The sequence below is a fragment of the Necator americanus genome, chromosome III (assembly GCF_031761385.1).
Source record: "Necator americanus strain Aroian chromosome III, whole genome shotgun sequence".
NCBI lineage: Eukaryota > Metazoa > Nematoda > Chromadorea > Rhabditida > Ancylostomatidae > Necator > Necator americanus.
The window spans coordinates 12,488,922-12,511,191 of NC_087373.1; the positions used below are offsets into that span (position 1 = coordinate 12,488,922).

Consider the following 22,270-nt stretch of genomic DNA (forward strand, 5'->3'; position numbering starts at 1 on the left):
CATTGTCTTCTGTGCTAGAATCTGCATTTGTTCCGTTTCGACTTTATTTTAGAAGTAATAAAACAATTTTTAAAAGAATTCGTGTTGATGTATTGAGCAAAATCGGCATATCCCAGCTTCTTTTAGTGATTTTCTACCTCATTTGATCTTTTATCTCTGATTTCGAAAGGATTTTATAGTAGGATAGCAGCAAGTGTTGATGAGTCGACTACCGCTGATATTATGGAGGCGTAGGCTCTGCCAAGTCCGTAATTTGTCTAGGGAAGAATTTCGACCTGTGATTGGATTAGAGGTTGTACGGAGACATTCCATGAATGAAGAGCAGTAGATGCTCAATTTCATCATTCAGGTGCACGTACAACTGAATACTCGAACAAAATTGTTTTCTTCTGTCGCAGTTGTTGATGATGCTGCACCAAATACGCAAGTTGCAGCATTGGACATGTCCACTCCAGGAACGTTGCCAACACTTAATAAAGCGTGTGTCATGGTAAGAATGGAAAAGAATCACTTTACGGTCAGCTTTATTGCACAATTTTATCCTAACATTACTACTACTGCTACAGTAAGAAGCATACTGATACCATTCGATCACTGATGTTCTGCTCTTAGCATGCTCTCCGATTGGGAATTTTGTTAAACTGCGAGATTCCATCCAAATGTCGGTTCGACCGGAAACACTACTTCTATGCTGATATGCCAGCTGGGTAAGAGAATTCATAAGGAAGAAAACGTTTGAAGTGAAAGAAAGATATTTTATCTGGTTTTAACGACGTGTTAGAATAACCATACATTTGTACCAAATAGCGTATTAGAAATATTGAAGGGTTCTCTCGAATCCCAATTTGTGCAGGAACCCGATTATCTTGGGAAATCCATTATCTAATTCCACTCTTTAAACTTTGAAACAGCGATGCTTTTAAGATTTTCGTGTGTAGCCAAGTTTTTCAGGTACCAAATAACCCAAAACGAACAACCTGTCGCAAGAAATGGAAAGTTTCGATTTTCAGTTTATGGAGAGGACATACAGCCGTACACAAAAGAGGTGAGCGCTACTGTATTTGGAAAAGAGATCTTAGGTTGTCCCAGGTTATGTTGCAGTCACATGGTTTCCTGGAAAGTGGCTACCGAACGCTGCTTTTCTTTTTCAGGTTGGCATAATTCAACTACAATTAGAGCAGGACAGCGGTAAATCGATCCATTGTGGCCCTATTTCACTTATTGATCTCAATCGTGCAGGTTATTGAAGATTTTTCAAGATGTATTTTTATCGTCAGATTTTTTCATAATTTATATCTCACTCCTAGGTGTACCGCTAGTAGAAGTCGTGAGTACTCCGGACTTTTCTACAGCGTTGGAAGCGATGTGTTTTGTACAGCAACTTCGTCTACTTTTGATGCATTACGGTATATGCAAAGGAGAAATGCATAGTAAGACTATTTGCATTATTTAGCTTGAACATAGCGTTCGCGGTAATTTCTCATGTTGGTTTATTTTCACCTAATAATGGGTCTTGCGACGTAGTTTGTAACCAGTTGATGACAGCTTTTTTTTTGTGGATCCTGCGGCAGTCGACGTTTCCTACTATTTTATTATTTTATTCTTTACTTTTATTTTTTCTTATTTCTATTCTAATTTTGAACGAGAAGATATTATTAGATAAGATACATCCAACACAAAGAAAAACTCCAAAAAATTGTACTTCAGGTTGTATTTTTAGGGGGCCACCTTCGAGTTGACGCGAATGTCTCGCTGACCCATCTAGGGAAGAAAGGAGTTCGAACAGAGGTATATTTCTGTCTGTTCATGGTTGGAAAACTACGATGGGATGTTTAGAGCGCATGAAAAAACTTTTCAGATAAAGAATATGAACAGTTTGCGCCATCTTCACACAGCCATAAACTTTGAAATTGATCGTCACTACAAAGTGATTTCCAATGGAGGTACGATAGTGAATGAAACAAGAATGTGCGATGAACATGGGTACGGTAGTTTGATGCAAGTTGAGATAATTTAAAGCTTTTTGTCTATATTTTAGGCGTACTGTTTCTATGCGTGATAAAGAAGTGAAAACAGACTATCGTTTTATGCCAGAACCAAATCTGCCAACGCTTAAGGTGAAGAGCTTGCGACCATGTAACATTGTACCGTTGAACTTCTAATTAATACAGATCCATCCCGAGTGGATATCGGAATGCGCTCAGTCCGTGTCGACTTCCATTCCCAGCTTCATGGAATATCAAAATTTAGGGATTGAACCAAAAAGAGCTATTTATTATGCTGTAAGTGGGTTTTAATTCAATTGGTGATCAGTTTTAGTTTCTGGCGAGAACGAGGTTTTTAGAGAAGAGATTTTGTTGATATTACTTTTTTTTTGTTTTTTCTGCTTATCTGGAATCTTTATTTAAGAAAGAGCTCTGGAGAACTGGCTTGAGAGTTTTTAGTCTTTTCCAGGAGAATTTGCAAGAGATTTGATTTCAGGAAAGCCCTTCTTTGTCAAGATTCGTGGATTTGTGTGCTAATCGAATACCCACTGTTGGAGCGGAAAACTTCGTGAATTGGCTGAATGACCTGAAATTGATTATGCAGAGAAGTAAAGCGACATATCCTCCTGAAAAGTGAGTACTTTCAGGAACGGGAGGTGATAGCCAGTAATGTGTCGTGTATGTCGTGTATCTGTGTTTTCTGTCGAGCTTCAGTTTTTTTTTGAGGCGGTGTTCTTAGGTGCTGATTCGGACAGGTTTAGGATCGAACATCAACAGAAGTGAACTTCAGACGTTTTTACACCTTTGCAATCTTAAATTCCTCTAAACGTAAATCTTTGTGCAGCTCTGCAATCGTTTTCAAAAATTGGCAATCTCTGTGGTCCCTTCCCCTTATGCGTCTAGCAGATCTATAGTAAACGTTCTGTGGACCTCGCCTAACTCCACGCGGTAATCGATCACCATCTGCACACTACAGTAAACGTTCAGAGTCACCTGTGAGCGGTTGAAAGTCGTCCTACCTCGTAAAGGACCGTTCACTCGATAATGAGTTAAAACCTTCTGAAACTATGAGTCAATACCTTCTGATTGGACTGAATATCAAAATATACAAATTATAGACAGAACTGCATTGAGATGATTTTTCCTATATTTGAATATAAGTTCCTTAGGAGATTTTTTGCAGCCCCGAATTTGCAAAGCAATTCATGTCGATTGTAGAATTTTACGTTAATGGACGAATAACAAAGCTTGGAGCATTGGAGGCGCTTCGCCTATTTGTGACAGATGTCCAGGATGCGGAGAAGGTCACCTCTCTTTTTCTACCAAATATTAGCAATTTCTTAAAGCATATTTCTTTTTTTCAGTACTTTGAAGAGAAGAATGCTTGGCGGATAAGCGACAAACGAACGATCCAATCCATATTGGAAGAAATTTTGAAAAAGAATGGGAAACTACTTGAAAAAGCTGCGGCAGGACATGCAAAATCTTTGTCGAAGTTGAGAAAGCAGCTAGTTGACGATTCCCAGAGAAGAATTGATGTGGAGGATGCCGAGAGGGCTATTCGTGAGAAAATAAGTAAATTGAAGAGTGAAGAAGAAAAAAATGTGTCTGGATAGGAGCAATATGCTTTAGTAGCGAATAAATATATGATGATTTCTTGAATTTTCTTTGAAACTCGCACTGCAGTGATGTTAACATAAGTTGTTTTCTTAGGGGTGGCATCATTACTGTCTACATCAGCAGTACGCTCAATTTGGACAACACTAGCACCAACTTGTGCCCTAAATACCGTCCAGGACGGATCAATTCGTGACAAACCTTCCGAATCCTTGAGAGTGGACAAAATTAAATCTTGAAAGTACCCTTCGAAAGCAAATAGGAAGCTGATTTCGAGTACACTTCCAGAATTTAGTTCCGACAGATGCGTGAGCCGAAAACAGGCAAAACTTTTCAGAATAGATGAGTGCTCAGACGGTGTTCGGATGCTCCGAACTTATCTCTTTGACTGTGCGGTAGTATCCAGTGAGGAGATCGTCCACAAAGATTAAAATTTCATTTTTTTTCGACTTTCTAGGATAGTGAATACTGTCCGAGGTTACGCGTAACCGGGTATGGTGTCACATGTTGATTTAACAGATTTAACGCTTTGACGACGGTAGAGTGGATCATGCATTTTTGGCGACGAAACTCGTGTGACTCATTGTCCGGTCACGCTTTAAGATGAGATTTTATTGTGCGTTTTACCAGCAATTTTTTAATTAATTTCCTTAACTTATTTATTGTAGAACGGCTATATGTCAGGGATACAGTGGAATCCGGTGCCGTGCCTCCACTATAAGCATTCGGTATTTCCCGTTCCCCATTTCTTGTGATCACCCTGGATTGAGTCAAATTGATGTTGCTTTGCTCCCTCTGCAATAAGTCTGCGGACTAGTCGTCAATCGTCACACCCTAAAGGCATGACCCCACGAATCTGTGGAGGTACGGGTTTGAGGAGGGTAATGCCTATACGGGGTCGTAGATTGTGGGGAAGAGGGACGGAACGCTGCTTCTTACGACGTCCTCAATTGCAGCGCGCCACCCCAACAGAAGCCGTCGTAAGAAATTCCAGGTCGTTCGTTTACACTGACTGACAGGGAGAAATGGACGGAATCACCCTCCTCCCCACAATCTACGATCCCTTATAAGGCATTACCCCGCTGAAATCCCTATCACCTCCATTTCGTGGGACTTTGCCTTTAATCTCTGAGACCTGATTTCCACACTGGAAGAAGTAGCAGAGGTATCTTTTGACATTGTGCCGTACTATGTAATACGCAAAGAAGTGCACAGCCGTAAACCTCTAGGAAGCAGCTTCTTTTCCAATTCAAAAACATTTCTAATCAGAATGGCACGGATAATTTGTTGCTTTTTTCACTTCACCCCTCAATCTACGTTGATTTTATCGAGAAGGCATGCCATTTTCAAGTACATTCGGAAATAATCGGGCAAACGAGTACGATGATATTTCCTAAGAAATTGAATTTTTTTGTGATACTTTAAGTAGGTCTCTAATCTCTTCGATTATATTTCTAAAATGGCATTTTTCCACAAATTGAATATCTCTCTTCCGAGAATTCTTACTAAAGTGGAGTGAAAGAAGTTACTTTCGAAATTCCAATGGAACCTCGGCTTTTACACCAACAGGAAGACAGATGTAGTGTGAAATTATAAATGTCCAATAAAGTGCTGCGGCCTTTCATGAAAACAGATATAGTGGAGTATAAACAATAATAGATAAGGTACAGTAATAGATAGAGTATAAACAGTCGAGTATAAACGTAGGACACTTTTGCTTCAAGCCATTTCCAGAGGAGCCGGCCCTGCAGCTTTCTGAAGCTGAAGTTAGCTGAAGGCTCTTCAGGCAAAGCAAATTTACACAAGAACACTAATTCAGCTGTGAGAAAGTTGTTCAGTTGAATAACAGAATTTTCTAGCAGCGTCGTAATGTCAGAACAATTTTACCACAACAAAATATCCTGCATTATCACTGTGGCATCACCTTCCCATCTTTTCCGGATTTAAATTTCCTTTACATATGTTTTCTTGCTGAGTTTTTTCCTCTACTGTTATTCTCAACTCTTTTCAAGTTATTTCTTTTTGTAGACAGCTTTTTTGCCTCGCACTCCTTACGCCTGTTATATTCTTTTCGCCTATTTTAGGCGTATTCTCCTTCCTCTTTTTACCTCTTTTAGTTTTTCCTTTGTTTTCTTTCTTTTTTTCTTCTCCTTCTTCTTAAGTTCTCTCCTGTTCTTCCCGAAGGACGATTTTTTGAAGTGTATAGAAGGGTAATGGAGTTGAACGAGTGACCCAGGCCAGCCATAAAAGGAAATTGCCCATGAAAATAGCACCTGTCAGTAATGAGGCGCTGGAGGATATCGTTGTTGGTCAACAGCTAATTTCGCTGTAGTTACGAACTCATCCGGAAGTCAGTCCACACGCCACTCTTTTCGTTGACGGACTACACGGTGCTAATGTGTTTGTGGCAGGTTAATTTGTTTTTTTGAGTAGAAATCGCCTAGGAAGACGCTCACAGGCGCCTCCGTAGTAGTGTGTTGGTTCTTTGCTTCGAATCTCTATACCCAATATACTTCTTTTTGGATACAATTACTTGCAATGTATGCAACAAATTATTATTTAATTACTATTTTAATGTTTAAATGTATAATGCTTAATATAACTGTGGTGTACAAGCACAGAAGATCTAAACACATGTTCAAAAAAAAAAGTCGTTTGTGCTGCACAGGAGCGGGTTTCAGGTGGGTTATGGCTATACGGGGTCGTATATTGTGTGGAAGAAGGTGATTCCGTCCATTTTTTCTTAATTGCCGTAATAAGCGGCCCAGAAGATGCGGATTCAAGCGTTCCGGGGCGATTATATTTTATTTCTATTTTTTCTACAACGAGTTCGATTGGAGCGCGCCAGCCTTGTGTATGCAATTACCAACTTATAACTTCTTGCCGTTCGTAACACTCTGTGAGCTTTATTATTATCCCACATGCAGTTCCTTAATGCTATCCGTTACTTAAAGATACTGCACTTGCGTGGATCTCATTCGCCTTTGTGACAATATTTAAGATCACCAGTCCCGCTAGTCGGTGAGACTGGTCAGTTTGTTTTCCTTCTGAAGGTTTTGCGATGCGGTGTACTTAGAGCAATACGGAGGCTTGGCAAGAAGAGTGGAGGAGTTTGATGGGGTATGCATGGTATCAAAGACCTCGAATCATTTTCAAGGCTTTGGTAAGGACGAGTTTGTCGAGATGTCAGGCCAGTAATAAAGTTTAATCGAAGTTTCGTTGCCATAACAAGAAAACATAAGTCGAATTTACAGCTATATTTAAGTAATTATAACATGCAGTATAACAGTTGCAGGGATTTGTAATTGAAATTAAATTTTTCAAAGGATTGTTCTTGTATTATTTACTTATTTATATTTTTTAAAGTGTTTATATACATGACAGTTTATATACAGTTATTTTAAAGTTTATATACATGACAAAAATGTAATATACAAATGGATAATATCATCTAGGTGGTTGTTTCAAGTTTATTGATATGAATTGCCAATAATCAGAACATTTTTTGTTGAGTAAAATCAAAGTGAGACCAAGTACATGATTTAAGAAGCCTCAATGGTGGATGATGGTATACGAATGGTCCTGATGGGATGTTTGTTTCGCTATTAGCCGAACATAAGTAGACCAATAACAAAACAATCACCTCCGTAATATTCACCTATAGAAGGTGATTCTAAGCATTTAATCCGCTTTATTTCAGTATTTATTCTTTATTATTACTTTTAATGCCTTTTTATTTTAGTCGGTCAGTATATTTTTTAGTACTATCATTCTTGTTTTACAGGTAATTAGTTTCTTAGATATTAAAAATTTATTTTATAGTGATTGATCTGACTGAATCTTTTACATTTCATTTAATTTGTTCAGTTAGAAAAATAACTTAACGTCACTTCGTTTGTAGGTTCGGTACGTTCTTATTTAATCGACGACGCTTCAAAAAAAAGTAAACGAAACTAAAATATGGGGAAAACGCATTTTCTGTTATGCACATCATCATTAAAGAGTGAGTTTTTCTTCAGATTTTTTTCAGTGGTCATTGAATGGTTGTTTGTATATTTTCTCAACAATTTTCACAAGTATTGAAAAGATTTCAGTTAATTCAAGCGACATCCTAGAATTAGGGAGTTTTTTTTTCGAAATTTTCTTTTCTTTTCAAGGATCACAGTTTTTTTTCGCAGGGATTTGTTTTGATGCACGGATTTTTCACATGAGAGTATAACGCTAACTTACTTCGGATGGACATTAAATAGAAAACCATTGACGAGTACGGATTATTCGTCAGTGTTTTTTCATAGGAAGTAGAAGTTTAGTGGTAACTTTTGAAGGATTTATTGGAAATCATTGAACGCTAATACACATAGTAAACAGCCTTTTTTTAACGCAATAATCCTTTGCTTTGCTTTACTTTCGTCCACCTCTTTCTCCGCATCCAAAGAAAATTTATTGCAAATTCATTTATCATCGGGACATCAAATTTCGTTTGCGAGAACTTTTTTGTGTCGCGCTGCACTTTTCTCATGCTGTGATAGTACAATGAAATTTTTCGGAGACAAAGGGAGAAAATCGAATATAATTTCTACTGAAAGTTAATTTTTTTCTTTTTTATGGACGAAAAAAAACTAGACGCATAACTGTTATAATTATATTCTCAGAAACAGTCTTGCCATTTGTTTTTTAAAAGTAGATTTTGAAAAATGTTCTGTGAAGGACATTTTTTTTACCACTTCTTTCGATTTGTCATGCAATTCAACGATTTTTTTAGTAAATTTTTAGACTAATCTATTCGTAAAATTCAAGATTCGAGACACAGAAGTCCTCATTCTCTGAGCCTGCCTCCGAAAACATCGCCATCTGTGAGAAATTCCATTTTCTTCAGCAAATAACCTGCTAAGAAGTGCAACCGCGTGCTCCTCAAGGGACTGAGGGATGTCGAAAGAAATTTGGCGCCCGTCTTTTTTAACGCATTCCGTCGGTCTTCGCTCTTTTTTTACGGACATATTTATGCGCATATTCCCAGTCATAGCAAATTGTCGCAAAAAATGCACTTGCCTTCTTTTTTTGTGAGATACCACCGATGAAAAAAAGTAGAAATAGAAGGACAAAAGAGAAATTTCTGGGGAAAAAAGCGTTGGTAGTCGACTACTTTACGTGATCACCACTGTGGCGAGATTTCGTCTCTTTCAGATTTTTCCCCTCACGTTTTCCTCACCACACAATTTGTTGCTATTGCTGCTGTGACCAGCCGCCATCAACCATTTCCTCGTCCCATTGGAATCGATGCTCTTGTCGTTCTTTATTGCTCTGGCCATTCTTAAAGATGAGTAATTGCCCACGAGGCACGTGTGTAGGACTTAGAAAAAGTCGTCTAGGAATACACGAAAACGCGAACTTATTTGATCGCTATCCAGAAACAGCGTCAGATCTAAAGCTTGTTGGATGTGCAGTAATTTTGAAGATGACTTGAAATCAGAATTTTTTGGAGAGGAGTAGAGTTGGATTTGGGAAGCGTATCATCTCTTAAATTTTGAAACGGTACTTGGAATGTGCAGTATATTCCTTTGATTTTATTTTTTTATTCTGTTTCTTTTTTAAGTTTAGTAGCAGAGGAGTTCTACGATTTCAAGCAACTTCATTCTCATTTTTATTCCTCCACACTCTCTCTTTTGAAGTTAACTCGAATTTTTTAATTTCAATTTTCAGTTTGTTTCGAGTAACTACATATCAGATATGTATAAACTAGAAAAAGATTTTTTTAAACTCCTAAGTAATAGAAGTTGTAAAAGAAGTAATGACGTTCTTCAAATATGCCTATCATTTTCTTAATATTCTAATTAATTATAATATAAGCTAGACTCCCGAAAAGGTCTTAAGCTAAAACAACTACAGATTGAAAAGCCTGTTTAGCTCGAGGGTTGGAACTGTTGACCGTTCAGGATGCAGGACCTCGTACCGCTGCACTCGTCTCCTTCCACGACAGAAAGAAAATTATCGTCACGAAATTCTGTCCCTTAGCATGACTTCTTTTTTGTCAGATATCCTCCTGCAACTGAGCAAATGTGCACAATTTTCTTTTAGTTCTCTCAGTTTTAGTGTTCCAGAAACTAATTAGGCGCAGTAATTATAAGCTGAATGGCGGCTTCTAATTAAAAGTACAGCTTTTTAATACGTTCTTTTCTGGTAAGTTGATGAGTTCTTAGCAATGAAGCATGCAAGCGACTACTGGATTTGTGCCCTGCTGTTCCTTTGTTACTGGATTATGTGTTCGCTTTAGTATTTTAAATCTCGCAACTATCATTTATTGGAGGGCGGGTATAGCGAAGTAGGTAAGAGCTTAAAGGCATCACTCCACGAATCTGAGGTGGTACGGATTTCAGGTGGAGTATTCGTATGCGGGATAGTAGATTATGGAGAGGTGGGTGATTCCGTCAATTTCTTCCTAATTGCCGTAAAAAAACGGTTCGGAAGATACCGCTTCGGGAGTTCTGGTGCGCTATTTTCTACAAGGAGTTCGATTGGAGCGCGCCAGCCTTGTGCACCCGCGCATCTTCCGGCCCTTTTTAAAGGCAATTAGGAAGAAACGGACGCAATCACACCCCTCTTCATAATCTACGATCCCGTATACGAATACTCCTCCTGAAATCCGTACCACCTTAGATTCGTGGGGTGATGCTGTTGAGCTGTGATTGCACAATCGATCGATGGTGCGAAACCGCTCTAGTGCCAACCAAGCCATTCATCTCTCTGGGAATGATAAATTGGTGCCAAAGTTGTCTAGGAGGTCAAAAAAGACTGACTTGGCACATCGGTTACTGTATAGGCTAGACTTTCGTAAATCTCAAATGATTCTGAATTGCGGTCGAGCGCAGTGCCGCATCCCAAGCGGATCGCTTAACGGCAGACGCTTTATCTTTGATCTTTTATCATATATTAACACATTATATTGGTCATTTGGCTACTACTATCACTTGAGATTTCTCTTCGAATAACGTCATTAATTTGAACATAACACAAATTTCCTTTTTGATTTCTTAATGAAATTTCCTTGAAGCTCACCAAAGAAATTCTAAGTTTCCGAAATACTGACTTATATAGGTCTTTGTTTTGCTCGAATTTGCAAAATATGCTGTTAAAAGGTCTAAAGGCTTATAAAATTCGCAATCACCTTCTCTTGGCACTCATAACAAGGAATGTGCAAAACAGAAAAAAATTCCTCTGAAGATTTTTTTAACCGATTAAATCATTTGTTATTATCTACCGTAATGTTTATTCATTTTTATCCATTTTTATTTTTGACTAACTTGAATACAAATAAGTGAGTTGAAAAAATTTATTCTGTTTCACTCGATTTCGACAAAATGGGTGAACAGAAATGAAATCAGCTACAAATATTTTTTTTTCTGGAAAAAAGTTCTGAAAATTTGCAAGAACTTTGCAGATTTCTTTTCTGCAAACGCCTTTCTGCCATTTGAATATTCATGATTTGAGGATTCGGTTGATCTGCGTTCTATCAACGTAAATTCTGAAATTCACTTATCGGAGGCAAACGCAGAAGCGGAAGTTAATCAAGGAGGGGAAGCCGACCGTAGTAGATGTGGTGGTTCTTTGTATGGGTTGACTCCTTTGAGGTTTTCTCTGTTTCTGTCAATAAGAAAATTCTTATTTTATTATTTTAAATATATATATATGATATAAATGTTAAATATTTAAATGTTTAAATATATAACGCAAATATTTTATCTTAACTTAACTTTTCTATTTACATTTTTACTTTGATGGTGGAAAAAATCCAGAGATTTACCAGGTTTTCTAGTCGTTGGTTGTTTGGGAAGTAAAGGTCATCGTCCTCCTTTTTTCTTTTTTTTCTTTTTATTTTCAGCCCTTCTGCAAGGTTCTTTTTATGCTTGGATTTTTTCCAAGCGTCGCTATATTTCGTTGCTGCGCTCCTTCCTTCAATATGTCCTTCATTTTTCATTAATGGGCAGAACCTCGCTGCTGCTGAAGCCAGGAGTGCAGCAATTTTTGAGGAAATTCTGTCAAAAACAAATCCGAGCACTACGCTTCCCCTTCGCTCAAAATGTTCGAAGCGTTGGCGAAGCGCGTCGTGCACTTCTGGAAACATGCTGCAATTCGATCAATCCAGAAAAAAACATCAGCAGTGCAATTAGACGAGAACAAAAAGAAGTAGAAGCTAGTTATAGCGGCGGAGTGCTCGATCAACGTGAAACAATCACCGCCGTCAACCAGAATCTCTAGCGAGCCAAACTACGCAGAAAAGCCGGAAGCCGGAAGATTTGCGGGGAATCTCGGCCATTTATGTGTTAGTCTTTGGCCCCGTACTTTTTCTGCGATATTTCGAACATCAGTAGGGTAGATGGGAGGCGAAGATGGCGTCGGCGTGAGCGCACCCTCGGCCACCCAACTTTAGTCGCCAGCGCCGCCGGGTCAGTCCAGTCAGTGGCGATTCCCCCAACTTTTTCTGGACATGCGACCAATAACAACAAGCGAACGAGTGATGAATGACTGAAAAACATCCACCAACACAAACTACTAGTGTCTCGTTGCAGTGATTTCGGGTCACTTTACTTTTCTCGGCAGTTTCTTTCATTCCTTTTCTTCTCCTGCTGACTACTTTTCCCTTGATCCAGAAATTTCCCGTCACAAAATATGGCATAATATGACGTCTACTGATCCATATTCCAGAATTATACTACATACTCTAAATTGCCTACTGCTAGATTTTCTAATTTTCATTTTTTTGAAACTAAAAAACTACTGTTCATAAATAAGTCGCAGCAAGTTCTTCTTGGTTTCCTAACAAAAATTTCGAGGTGATATGTTATATAGTGTAATCAATCTAATCAAAAAGTCTGTGTGAGACCTTCCCAATCCTGTTTTTCTATGACGAAAAATTCTAACAATCCATGTACTGGATGTACTGAAGGGATGTATAGCGAAAAACTCACATTCGAAGCTCTGGCAGAGTCAGGTGAAAAACTCCGGAATATACTAGAGCTCATATAGGTTACGGTAGATGGAATAGTTGGCTAACTTGATCGACTTTACTCCCTGATTTATGTGGATTTCTTCCGCACTATTTACTTGTTAAACATTTTCCGCTGGCCACCGTTGTCGTTGCTATCCCAGAAAAACTCTTGCTCGCTTCAGCCGTCAACGTCCTCTCTTACAAAGTGCCGTCTAACTGACTATCGAATGAGAAGCCAGACAGCTTTTGCTTTTTCTGGATGGGTATTCCTAGTAAACCTTCAAGACTGCGTTAATAGAATGAAAAGCGTCTCTCCGTAACTCACAAATTGCTAGCGCTTCACAACTGCCTGAAATTCAGCCCTTATGCTTGTTCCACGTTAGATAGCTAAAAATTATTCCCTATTTTCTTCTTAACTCTTCTTCATATGATCATCTGCAAAGAGACGATAATTTCACATATTTTCTTCTTTTGTTTGATCTTTTGTTTCCTTCAGTTCTGGGCAATTTGACTTTCTAAGTACTTCTTTCGTCGAAACCTTTAACCATTTTATTTTTTGCCTTTTCTAATCGGCCAATATTGCTAGTGAACGGAATCTGTGCGAAATGCCAAGATATTTTAAGGTAGCACACCACGAAGGTGAATAGATCTCCACAGGAAAAGATGGGGTTGACGATGTAGGTTAAGGTTATTTGCATATTCGCGCTCAATTCCTCCTTTTCATCATGAAAAGCTTCGTGGGAAATGTCCTTCGAGCTCGAACTTTCCAACGAGGTATCTTACGACGGGCGATCCTGCGTTTGTGAGCGAGTGGACAAAGGTGAAAGAAGTTCTTATAGCAGCTCATCCTGGTGAAACGAATGAATAGGCTGCTGTGGGAACACACACACGGAAGTATACGGAGATGGCGCGTTACGAAATGTTTCGTAGGAAAATTCGGTCAACAAAGTCATTTCTCACGCTGCTTGTACCTTGCTGATCGTGATCATACTCGTGATCTGCACTCCTTACCCTACCGTTTCGTTGAAGGATCCCAACATCGTCAATTTCGTAGTGTGCTGCCTTCAATTTGGTCCAATCAATCAATAAAATCATTAATCGATCAGTGAATTAATCAGTCGCATCGGATCATGCTGAATAAATTGAAAATTAATTTTAGCACTTCTCTTAGTGAATTTAAAACGCTTTCTATGTAACTTCTAATAACAATTGAACAAACAATAACAACGTGTAAATAAGCAACTACATTTACTTGTTTGTTATTATCTCTTTGTTTACATTTTACTTGTTTGGATATTTATGAGTGTGGGATGCCAACAAACTACTTCAGTTTTGGTAAGTATCGTCGTATCAATATTTTCTCCTTGTTTACGTAAGTCGTTTCTAGGAAACGGACCTACTCATACCGTACCCATTCGGAGAATGTCCTAGTACATTTTCTTCAGAATTACGTCTCTATTAGGGTATAGTACAATAAAATGAAGTTCAATCTATCTTTGTACGAAGGGATATGACCAAATAATGAGACGAGGCGCATCGTACTGCACGTGCTTCTGGCAAATTCTCAGAATCGCCGACACAGACCGATTTTTTTTCGAGAAGCACTGATTTAGCACTTTTCTAGCACTGCTAAATATGGCAATTCAATCACCTACAACTTCACAACACCTCAATCATACCGTACCGTTCCAGTCTTGTAAATTTTTATTCCTTTTTATTGACCTAATTTAATTGTTTAATAATTTTTATTTTCACTTATTTTATTTTTATTTTACTTCAAGAAATTTTGATTTTAGTTAGTTGAACTGTAAGTCTACGTTCAACAACTCGGAGAGTTCTCCCCCCCCCATAATTTCTTACAGATTTCACTCAACCCAAACATCTGTAGCGAAGTTACACTTTTAATATCCAATTAATCTCTTTACTGGATAAATTCCTATATTATAGCATTTTTTGTATGGAGAGGGTTGTTGTACTAACGATATCTAATAAAAATTACCTTACGCGTAAATTACCTTTAATTACCTATAATCATTTTAAAAAATTGCTCTCTCATAAGGTTACCCATAACAAATGACAGCAGCAGCAATTTTCGAAGATAACTTAAACGAAATAAATTTTCTATTAGACATCTTTTTTGAAAATACTGTCTAAAATCAATTTCAACAAAATTGGCATCCAAAAAAGAATAGAAGACATTAGAATGAGCACTTTTTCATTTGGATTTTGTCTTTTAAGTTCCTTTGAAATTTTTTCCTTTAACCTTCAGCGGTCGAGCAGTTATTCTTTCCGATCAGTGCAGAAATAAACTTTCGCAATTTTTGGCTCGAGCGGATGGCTTACTAAGATTCGATAAACGAATAAGATTCGAATAAGATAAGATTAAGGATGAATAGGTGAAGAAAAAGAAAGAAATTCCTTATCTATGGAATATTACTGGTCCTTCAACAATTCTTCTCTTTTTGCATAAGAACGGATACCTCTGAAAAAGAGTCGTGTGCATCAACTAATTACTGGAAATTTTTTCCGAATGCACAGCAATCCCTCGTTTTTTCTTTTCTTTTTATCAACTTTTTACCCTGATGGAGTGCGAGCTATTTGTAAGTTCCTCTTTGACCGCTGAGGTCCTAATTAATGATAAACTAAACAAAAAGAACAGTGGAAATAAAAGAGAAGAAAGGAGGAAATAGAGAAGTGAAAAGTAAAAGTAATGTTTGGTAGATTATTTTGGAAATCTTTCGTGGAAAGAAGAAGCAAATCTCAAAACTTCACTTCACTTGTTCAGAAAACAGCCGCTCCACACAACGGATGCACTAGGTCAAGTGAATCGCCTGAGTAAACAGTGGTGTGGTTAGGTTTGTTGACAGATAAAGAACATCATCACAACATGCTTAACGATTAAGTACACAAATTTGCGGCCAGCAAACAGTGTCGGAGGAGAAGCAGCTGAACTACATCTATTCCCGTCAGGTTGCCGCTCTTCCCTCATCCCTCGCGTCATCGCATCCGTCCGCAAAGTCCACACGGATTGATTACGAAGCGTTTTTTTCTTTGTGGACTGGCGATGATTGGGTTGACTAGTAGTAGTAGTAGTAGTAGGGCGGTCGTCGTTGCTCGTTCGTATGTGAGCATGCGTGTGTGTCTGCCTAATTCATGGCCTTAGTCCAAAAATCGCCTGCCCCCCAGTCTCGATCGTCGACAATTCGTCTTGCCCCACGAAACGTTCTATAGACGCCCCAATTACTCGAAAGAAATCTTAGCAGCTCCTTTTTTTCGTCGCTTTTCTTCACGTGTCACAAGCTTGCTCCTATTAAATTACTTTATAATCGACGGATTTGCCGTTTTTGTCGACTTATGTCCTTTGTGGAGCTTACTGAAGTGGATTCACCTCAGAGAATGAACACACCATGAGAAATCGTATAGCTACAGAATCTTTTTGTATACAAAATTATTAGATTAGAAAAATATTAAAATTAGAAAAATTATCTATACGGAAGTGAAAAATTCGGACATCTATCGAATGTTACTGACTTTTCGCTATACATACTTGAGCAAGATTTCCTAGGATTCGCGAAAAAAGTCCAAGAACATATCGTTTTGCTTTTCAAATTATTAGCATTCGGTGAACCCTTTTTAGAATTAAACAGTTTCTTGCCTTTCTGACCTTCCTTAAAATTCTCATCCATTCTGACTACGCATTTAGATACAGTGGATCGGTTAGGGTTTTTTAGCATCAGAAACTCTTTTTTTACCATTTCTGAATCTGAAAATCCAGAAAAAAGACTAATTTTAAAGGTTAATTTTCCAGGAACGTTGTGGCTACTATAAATGGGTACTATTTTTATATTTTAAGGGTACTATTTTTTATTTTATTTTCTAATTAGGGATTGATCCCCCCACTTCCCACACTATTCTTTCCTTGTTTTCTTCCTTGCTATGCACTTCTACATCTCTAGTCTAGAAGTCTAGAACTTTATCACTCACATCTTTGTTGTTTTTGTTCACTTTTTAGTTTCTTATAAAGAGATCCTCGTTCCCTTGGATTTCCCTTAAAGAGCATTCCTAAAAGAGACTAAGGACTGCAGCGATGTGATAAACATACGTCGGTTCCTGAAACCACGTAGCTGGGTTCAGCTCCGCTTCCTGAGCTCGCCATACCTGTTGCGTCGTCGTATTTCCCTGTTGGAAATTCTCGTCTACCAGGAGAACAACATTTTGAGACATTATTCGAAAAATTAGAACAAATACTGCCTTGTAAAAAGAAATTATAACGAAGAACGGAGTTGATGTGATCATTCTCTTTGGGATATCCTTGGGACTTCATTTCAGGATTGTGAAGGTTCGGGAAGACGAGTGCGGCTTACACAGTGACTTGTGTGGTCAACCAATCTAGGTGCTTGAATGGAAAAAACCAAAAAAAAAACAAACAATAAAACCAATAAAAAATAATAATGTAAATTTAAACTAAAAATTTAAACAATAAAATAATTTTAAACAATAAAAAAAAACCAATAGAACACAAAATAACAAATGGATGAGTTCAATCCTAAGTGAATCTATGCATTTGGACTGAAAACTCTCATCACTATTTTACATTCGCTTCCCCTTCTCCGCAGGAGAATAAGAATTATGGTAACATTTATAATTATAATTTAATCGCTTCTATTTTTTTGAAACATTTCTATGTTTTTAATTTGAACCATGTCATATTAATCGTATCGAATCACGTACAAGATTTTTTTTTGCAAGGATATTGCAAAAAAAACTCGTACATGTATGTAATGGATACACACAATACAGCGCCTTCTTTGCGTATGCACTTTCGCAGTTTTTGTTCGATGCGTGGGCGACACGGTCATGGTTCCCGCCTTTGATACTGGACACATTCATTCGCTCCCATCTTCAGCATTCGTAGAAAAGAAAAGAAAACAATATCAAATGGGATTAAAACAGGATTTGCAAATTCTCTCTCAAATCAGATTTTTCTAAACAATATTTTCGTACTTCTGGTGATGATCGTATTCACTTGAATTTCAATTTCCTTTCTGTATTCTTTTTTTCTCGTGAAACTTTCAATAGTCTCTTATTCTCACCCCAAATATACCGCTGATTATAAAATTGAACTAGAGTAAATGAATTTCAAGATGTTCAAGACGTCTTGCAACACAAAGTTTCAAGGCTGAACATCTCAATTAATTCCCCCTAAAATTCTCAAAATTCAAAGATATCTTTTTCACCAAATCAAAAATTAAACATAGCAAGTTAGGTTTAAGGACATTAGTTTGAAAATTAACAGACAAATTAAGAGAAAAATAAAATAACACTTTAAGCAATTAGTAAAATAGATATGGATAACTCAGCAACTCATGCAGCCAATTTCGCACTAATTTTACTCCCATTTCTACTTGTAGATACGTTTTTTCGCATAGTATTGACGTCAACATTCTATTTTTTTCGTGCGATAATATCAAATGTCATCAGTGTTGGATGAGAATTATGTTCATTTAATTTTTTTTCGAGCTGAATGCAACAAACTGGCATCTCCGTCAGGCCACTGATCACTGACCACTTTAGTGGTTTACCCTGATCTCAGCTAAACTATTTCTGTATCGAACGTGGAGGCCCCTTACGACCCTCATCTTGCTCTCACCTCCCTTTTACGATGCTCAGTTGGGAAAATCCCAACGTAATGCTTGATCAGGGTTACCGCTTATTGTATGATTAGGTGCAGTCCTTCTTGTTATGTTGAAGTCATTTAAAGGGCTATTTTCTACAACGAGTTCGATTGGAGCGCGTCAGCCCTGTGCACAAGCCGCATTTTCCGCTCCGTTTTTTACCGCAATCAGGAAGAAATGGATGGAAAAATGAAATCACCCTGCTCTCCATAGTCTACGACTCCGTATACGAATACCCCACCTGAAATCCGTACCACCTCAGATTCGTGGGGTGATGCCTTTAAGATGAGGTGGGAACTGTTCGTCTCTGCATCGGGTGATCACCGATACTGCCAGAGTTTGCGATTACCTTCGAAACACATTTTTTCTTCACATAGTTATCTTTTAAAATGCAGTCGCCTTCATTCGCCTTATTGGCATTGGTAAATCGATATCGGTTAAAGGTATCACCCCACGAATCTAAGGTGATACGGATTTCGGGTGGAGTATTCGTATACGGGATCGTAGATTATGGAAAGGTGGGTGATTCCGTCCATTTCTCCCTGTATTAGTGGAAACGGACAACCTCGGAATGCTGTTTCTCATGACGGCTTATGTTGCAATGCGCAACGTTTGCGCTCCGCCCAACCCCGCTTCGTCTGGGATTTGTCGAAAACCCATTCAGACGAATCGCAGGCGGCGGGGGCGGCGCAACGGTGGCGCAGTGCAATTGAGGACGTCGTAAGAAAGAGCGCTCAGGGATTGTCTGTTTCCACTGATACAGGGAGAAATGGACGGAATCACCCCCTTCTCCATAATCTACGATCCTGTATACGAATGCTCCACCTGAAATCCGTGCCACCTCAGATTCGTGGGGTGATGCCTTTAATCACATTTTCATATTTATTTCGTCTTGTTATTATCTTTATTTTGTTGTTATCTCTTACAGATAATACATGTACCTTTTACCTATTTCTATTCTCACTCCGATTACCACACGGTAATGTTCTAGCTATTACAAAAATCATGTAAATTACATCTGGAAGCGAATATTGATTGCATTAGGGTCTGAATAAATAGCTACAATTATCGTATTCCCGTAAAATGATTATTATGTCGTGAAACGTCATCGTATTTTCATTTTACACAGCGATGCTGATGTTAATACATAGTGATGTTCCACTTCTAAGTAATACTTCTTAGAAAATTAAAGCTAAAGCTTTGCTGCCATGAAGAAAGGGATTTGCGCAGGTTTTATATTCATTTTTTGATTGCATTATTATTCAGAGGTTTTTAATCCGCGGAGTTCCATTTTTATGCTGGCGTGTCTTCTTAATCATATAGAATTGTCCCCATAAATTATTTGGAAAACGGAATTTTAGCGCGAAATTGCTTCCGATAATATAAAACCACAGATCATCGCAGTCTTCATTACGTTCCTATAATATTCGATGCTAAATATCTACATATTATTTGGTATTTATAGAGTCAGTAGTAAAAGAAACTGTACCGATAACTCAGAGAAATTGGTTGACAAACGCTCGTCAATTTCACACTCTTGGGTCCCATTTATTACACAACTAATTCTCAATGTATGTACAACGTTTATATATTGCTCTTTTCCATTGTTTTTACTTGAAATAAAGTGAACAATAGCTATTGTCCTTGCGTAGATCAAAGCTGAAAGCTTGTAAATGGAGAATTTGATGCCCTTCTCAGTCTTTAACTAAGATAATATATGCGCATTCCTAAGTATTCAGCAGCAGTGACAATTCCCTCAACCTTCGGTCCGGCCTCTCACAGGAAGAGCGATTCCAAAAGCTCTCAGGAACTTTAGGAAACTGAAAAATTCGAGTTTTTCGCCATTTTTCTGTAAAACTGGACACATTTTGCACTTTTCTCTGTCTCCTTCCCTTATATCTCTTAAAGGAAATATTCCTGTGATCGCTGCAGGCATTCACACATATTTTTAGACCTTGTTTCAATTTTCATTCTTTTTTTTTGATTTTATCTCATCGATGTTATAATAAAAATTGCATTTTATCTCAAAATTCCTGTTTCATTACCCCTATGTAAACATTTTTGAGGATTTACTGGGAGCTGCTGTTCATGTAGCTCTTCTTTTCCTGTTGGGAATTTGTCTGTACAGTATCCCAACTAAGGACTTCAGCAATTTGGTGTTCGAAAAAAAAACACATTGCAGAGTTGGAATTTCTCAACTATCCCCCATAAACTTCCCTGATCACGTTATTATGCTGTGTTGTGTAGATTTTCCAGCAATTTCCTCCTTCCTACTTTTCAAAGATGTCATGTTTTCATTTTTCGGTCGGAGGTATCAGTTTTCCAGTTGATTTATCTTTTATTTATTAACTTATTCGTTCAAACAATTTTTCGACCCCTTCCTTTTCCTATGCAGGCATGATCCCTTTTTCTTCATCCAAATCACACATCATTATTGACCACTGTAAAAGAAAAACCCACCAATCTACACCATTAAACTCCGGCTATAGGCACATTATTTTCCAATTATTGCAATTTCGTTCACATCTACACAACCTTGTGCTAGTTGTCGATAGAGGTTTTTCTGCAGTTGTCCATCCAACTGCACGATTCAGCAAGCTGTGAACGTTTTTTCCCCGAAAAAGTTGCAGGTGTACATAGTTTTTTTTCCGGTGCTAGTCTAACAATAAGAAAGAATAGCGAACGTTGTCCTAGAACAGAAAACTTGAGTAGATGAATTTTTCGAGAACCTCTCATATTTCTGTAGAGACAATTTTTTACGCTTTTTGCTTTTTCATACCGGTTTGCTTGGGCACATAGTTGTGGCTGGTCATTCCGCCGTTCGGATTAAAAATTCGTTATTGAAGGAATTTTGAAAGTTTTTTTTTCCATTTCTAGACATTACAGAAGAGATTTATCCTTCTAATGGTGTGTGACCGCAAAATTGCTGCTTGTCCTTGTTGGACAATCTACCATCATTCTCTAGCAGCTGAAGAATCAGTGTTTTATTGGAATGTTCGGCTTCACTCTTTTTTTTGCTGTACGTGTTGCTCTCCATATACATGGATTTCTAGGATATCGTACACGTTCTCCGGCCTTGATTCTCATCACCTACATACTCGGTGTCGAATATTTATTTATTTATTTGAAAGCACCTATAGATGTGCCACAAAACAGGAAGAAATAGGAACAGAGCTAACTAGAATCTCGCCTAAGTTTTATACAACAAGGTTGGCCGCTTTTGACACATTGTGAGGTGAGCTGACAGCTGATTCCCCTGCTACAGAAATGTAAGAAATCCTCACGCAAGATCCTTTTTTCAAGCGCAGAACGTTATGGGAGATGTTCAACCGAATGTGCGCGATGCGACGCAACATTCTCCGTGCCTCCTCTTCTTGCTCTGCCCGATCGATAGACATTAAGTGCACACAGTAGAACGTATGAGACGCTGACTACATTTCAACCACCTAAAGGCAGCATACCACGAATCTGTGGCGGTACGGATTTCACGTGGAGTATTCGTATACGGGATCGTAGATTAGAGGGATTGAAGATTGGAGATTATCGTAGATCGTAGATAGGAGAGGCGGGTGACTCCGTCCATTTCTTCCTAGTTGCCGTAAAAAACGGCCCGGAAGATGCGGCACAGCACAAGGCTTGCGCGCTCCAATCGAACACCTTGTAGAAAATAGCGCGCCGGAACGCCCGAAGTCGTATCTTCCGGGCCGTTTGTTACGGCAATTAGGAAGAAATGGACGGAATCACCCTTCTCTCCATAATCTACGATCCCGTATACGAATACTCCACCTGAAATCCGTACCATCTCAGATTCGTGGGATGATGCCTTTAACCGCCTTCAATTTTATAAACTTTCGCAGTACAACTCGAATATTGAATGCAGTGTGGCCCAGGGGAATGGGAAATTTTGAATGTGGCAGTAGCGGCCACGAGGAGGTCGAGCACAACTGAGAGTGGGATCCTTCAGCATACAACTAGTTGCCATTTTCTAATCATGGATCAGTGGATCGGCT

The 22,270-nt window shown here is 38.3% G+C and overlaps 2 protein-coding genes across 2 annotated transcripts; both read left to right on the forward strand.

Moving 5' to 3' along the window:
* Positions 1 to 199: 199 nt before the first annotated feature.
* On the forward strand, positions 200 to 3,601 carry RB195_009378 (uncharacterized protein; the record flags this gene model as incomplete). Its single annotated transcript, XM_013441765.2, has 13 exons — positions 200 to 292; positions 350 to 490; positions 613 to 707; positions 952 to 1,045; positions 1,152 to 1,239; positions 1,308 to 1,430; positions 1,721 to 1,788; positions 1,859 to 1,983; positions 2,039 to 2,117; positions 2,172 to 2,282; positions 2,482 to 2,618; positions 3,169 to 3,289; positions 3,350 to 3,601. The coding sequence occupies 13 exons, from the start codon at positions 200 to 202 to the stop codon at positions 3,599 to 3,601; spliced, it is 1,527 nt and encodes a 508-aa protein (XP_013297219.2).
* A 7,975-nt stretch (positions 3,602 to 11,576) lies between these two features.
* On the forward strand, positions 11,577 to 11,855 carry RB195_009379 (uncharacterized protein; the record flags this gene model as incomplete). Its single annotated transcript, XM_064189912.1, has 1 exon — positions 11,577 to 11,855. One exon carries the CDS (start codon positions 11,577 to 11,579, stop codon positions 11,853 to 11,855), a length of 279 nt encoding a protein of 92 aa, XP_064047495.1.
* Between the last annotated feature and the right edge of the window lie 10,415 nt (positions 11,856 to 22,270).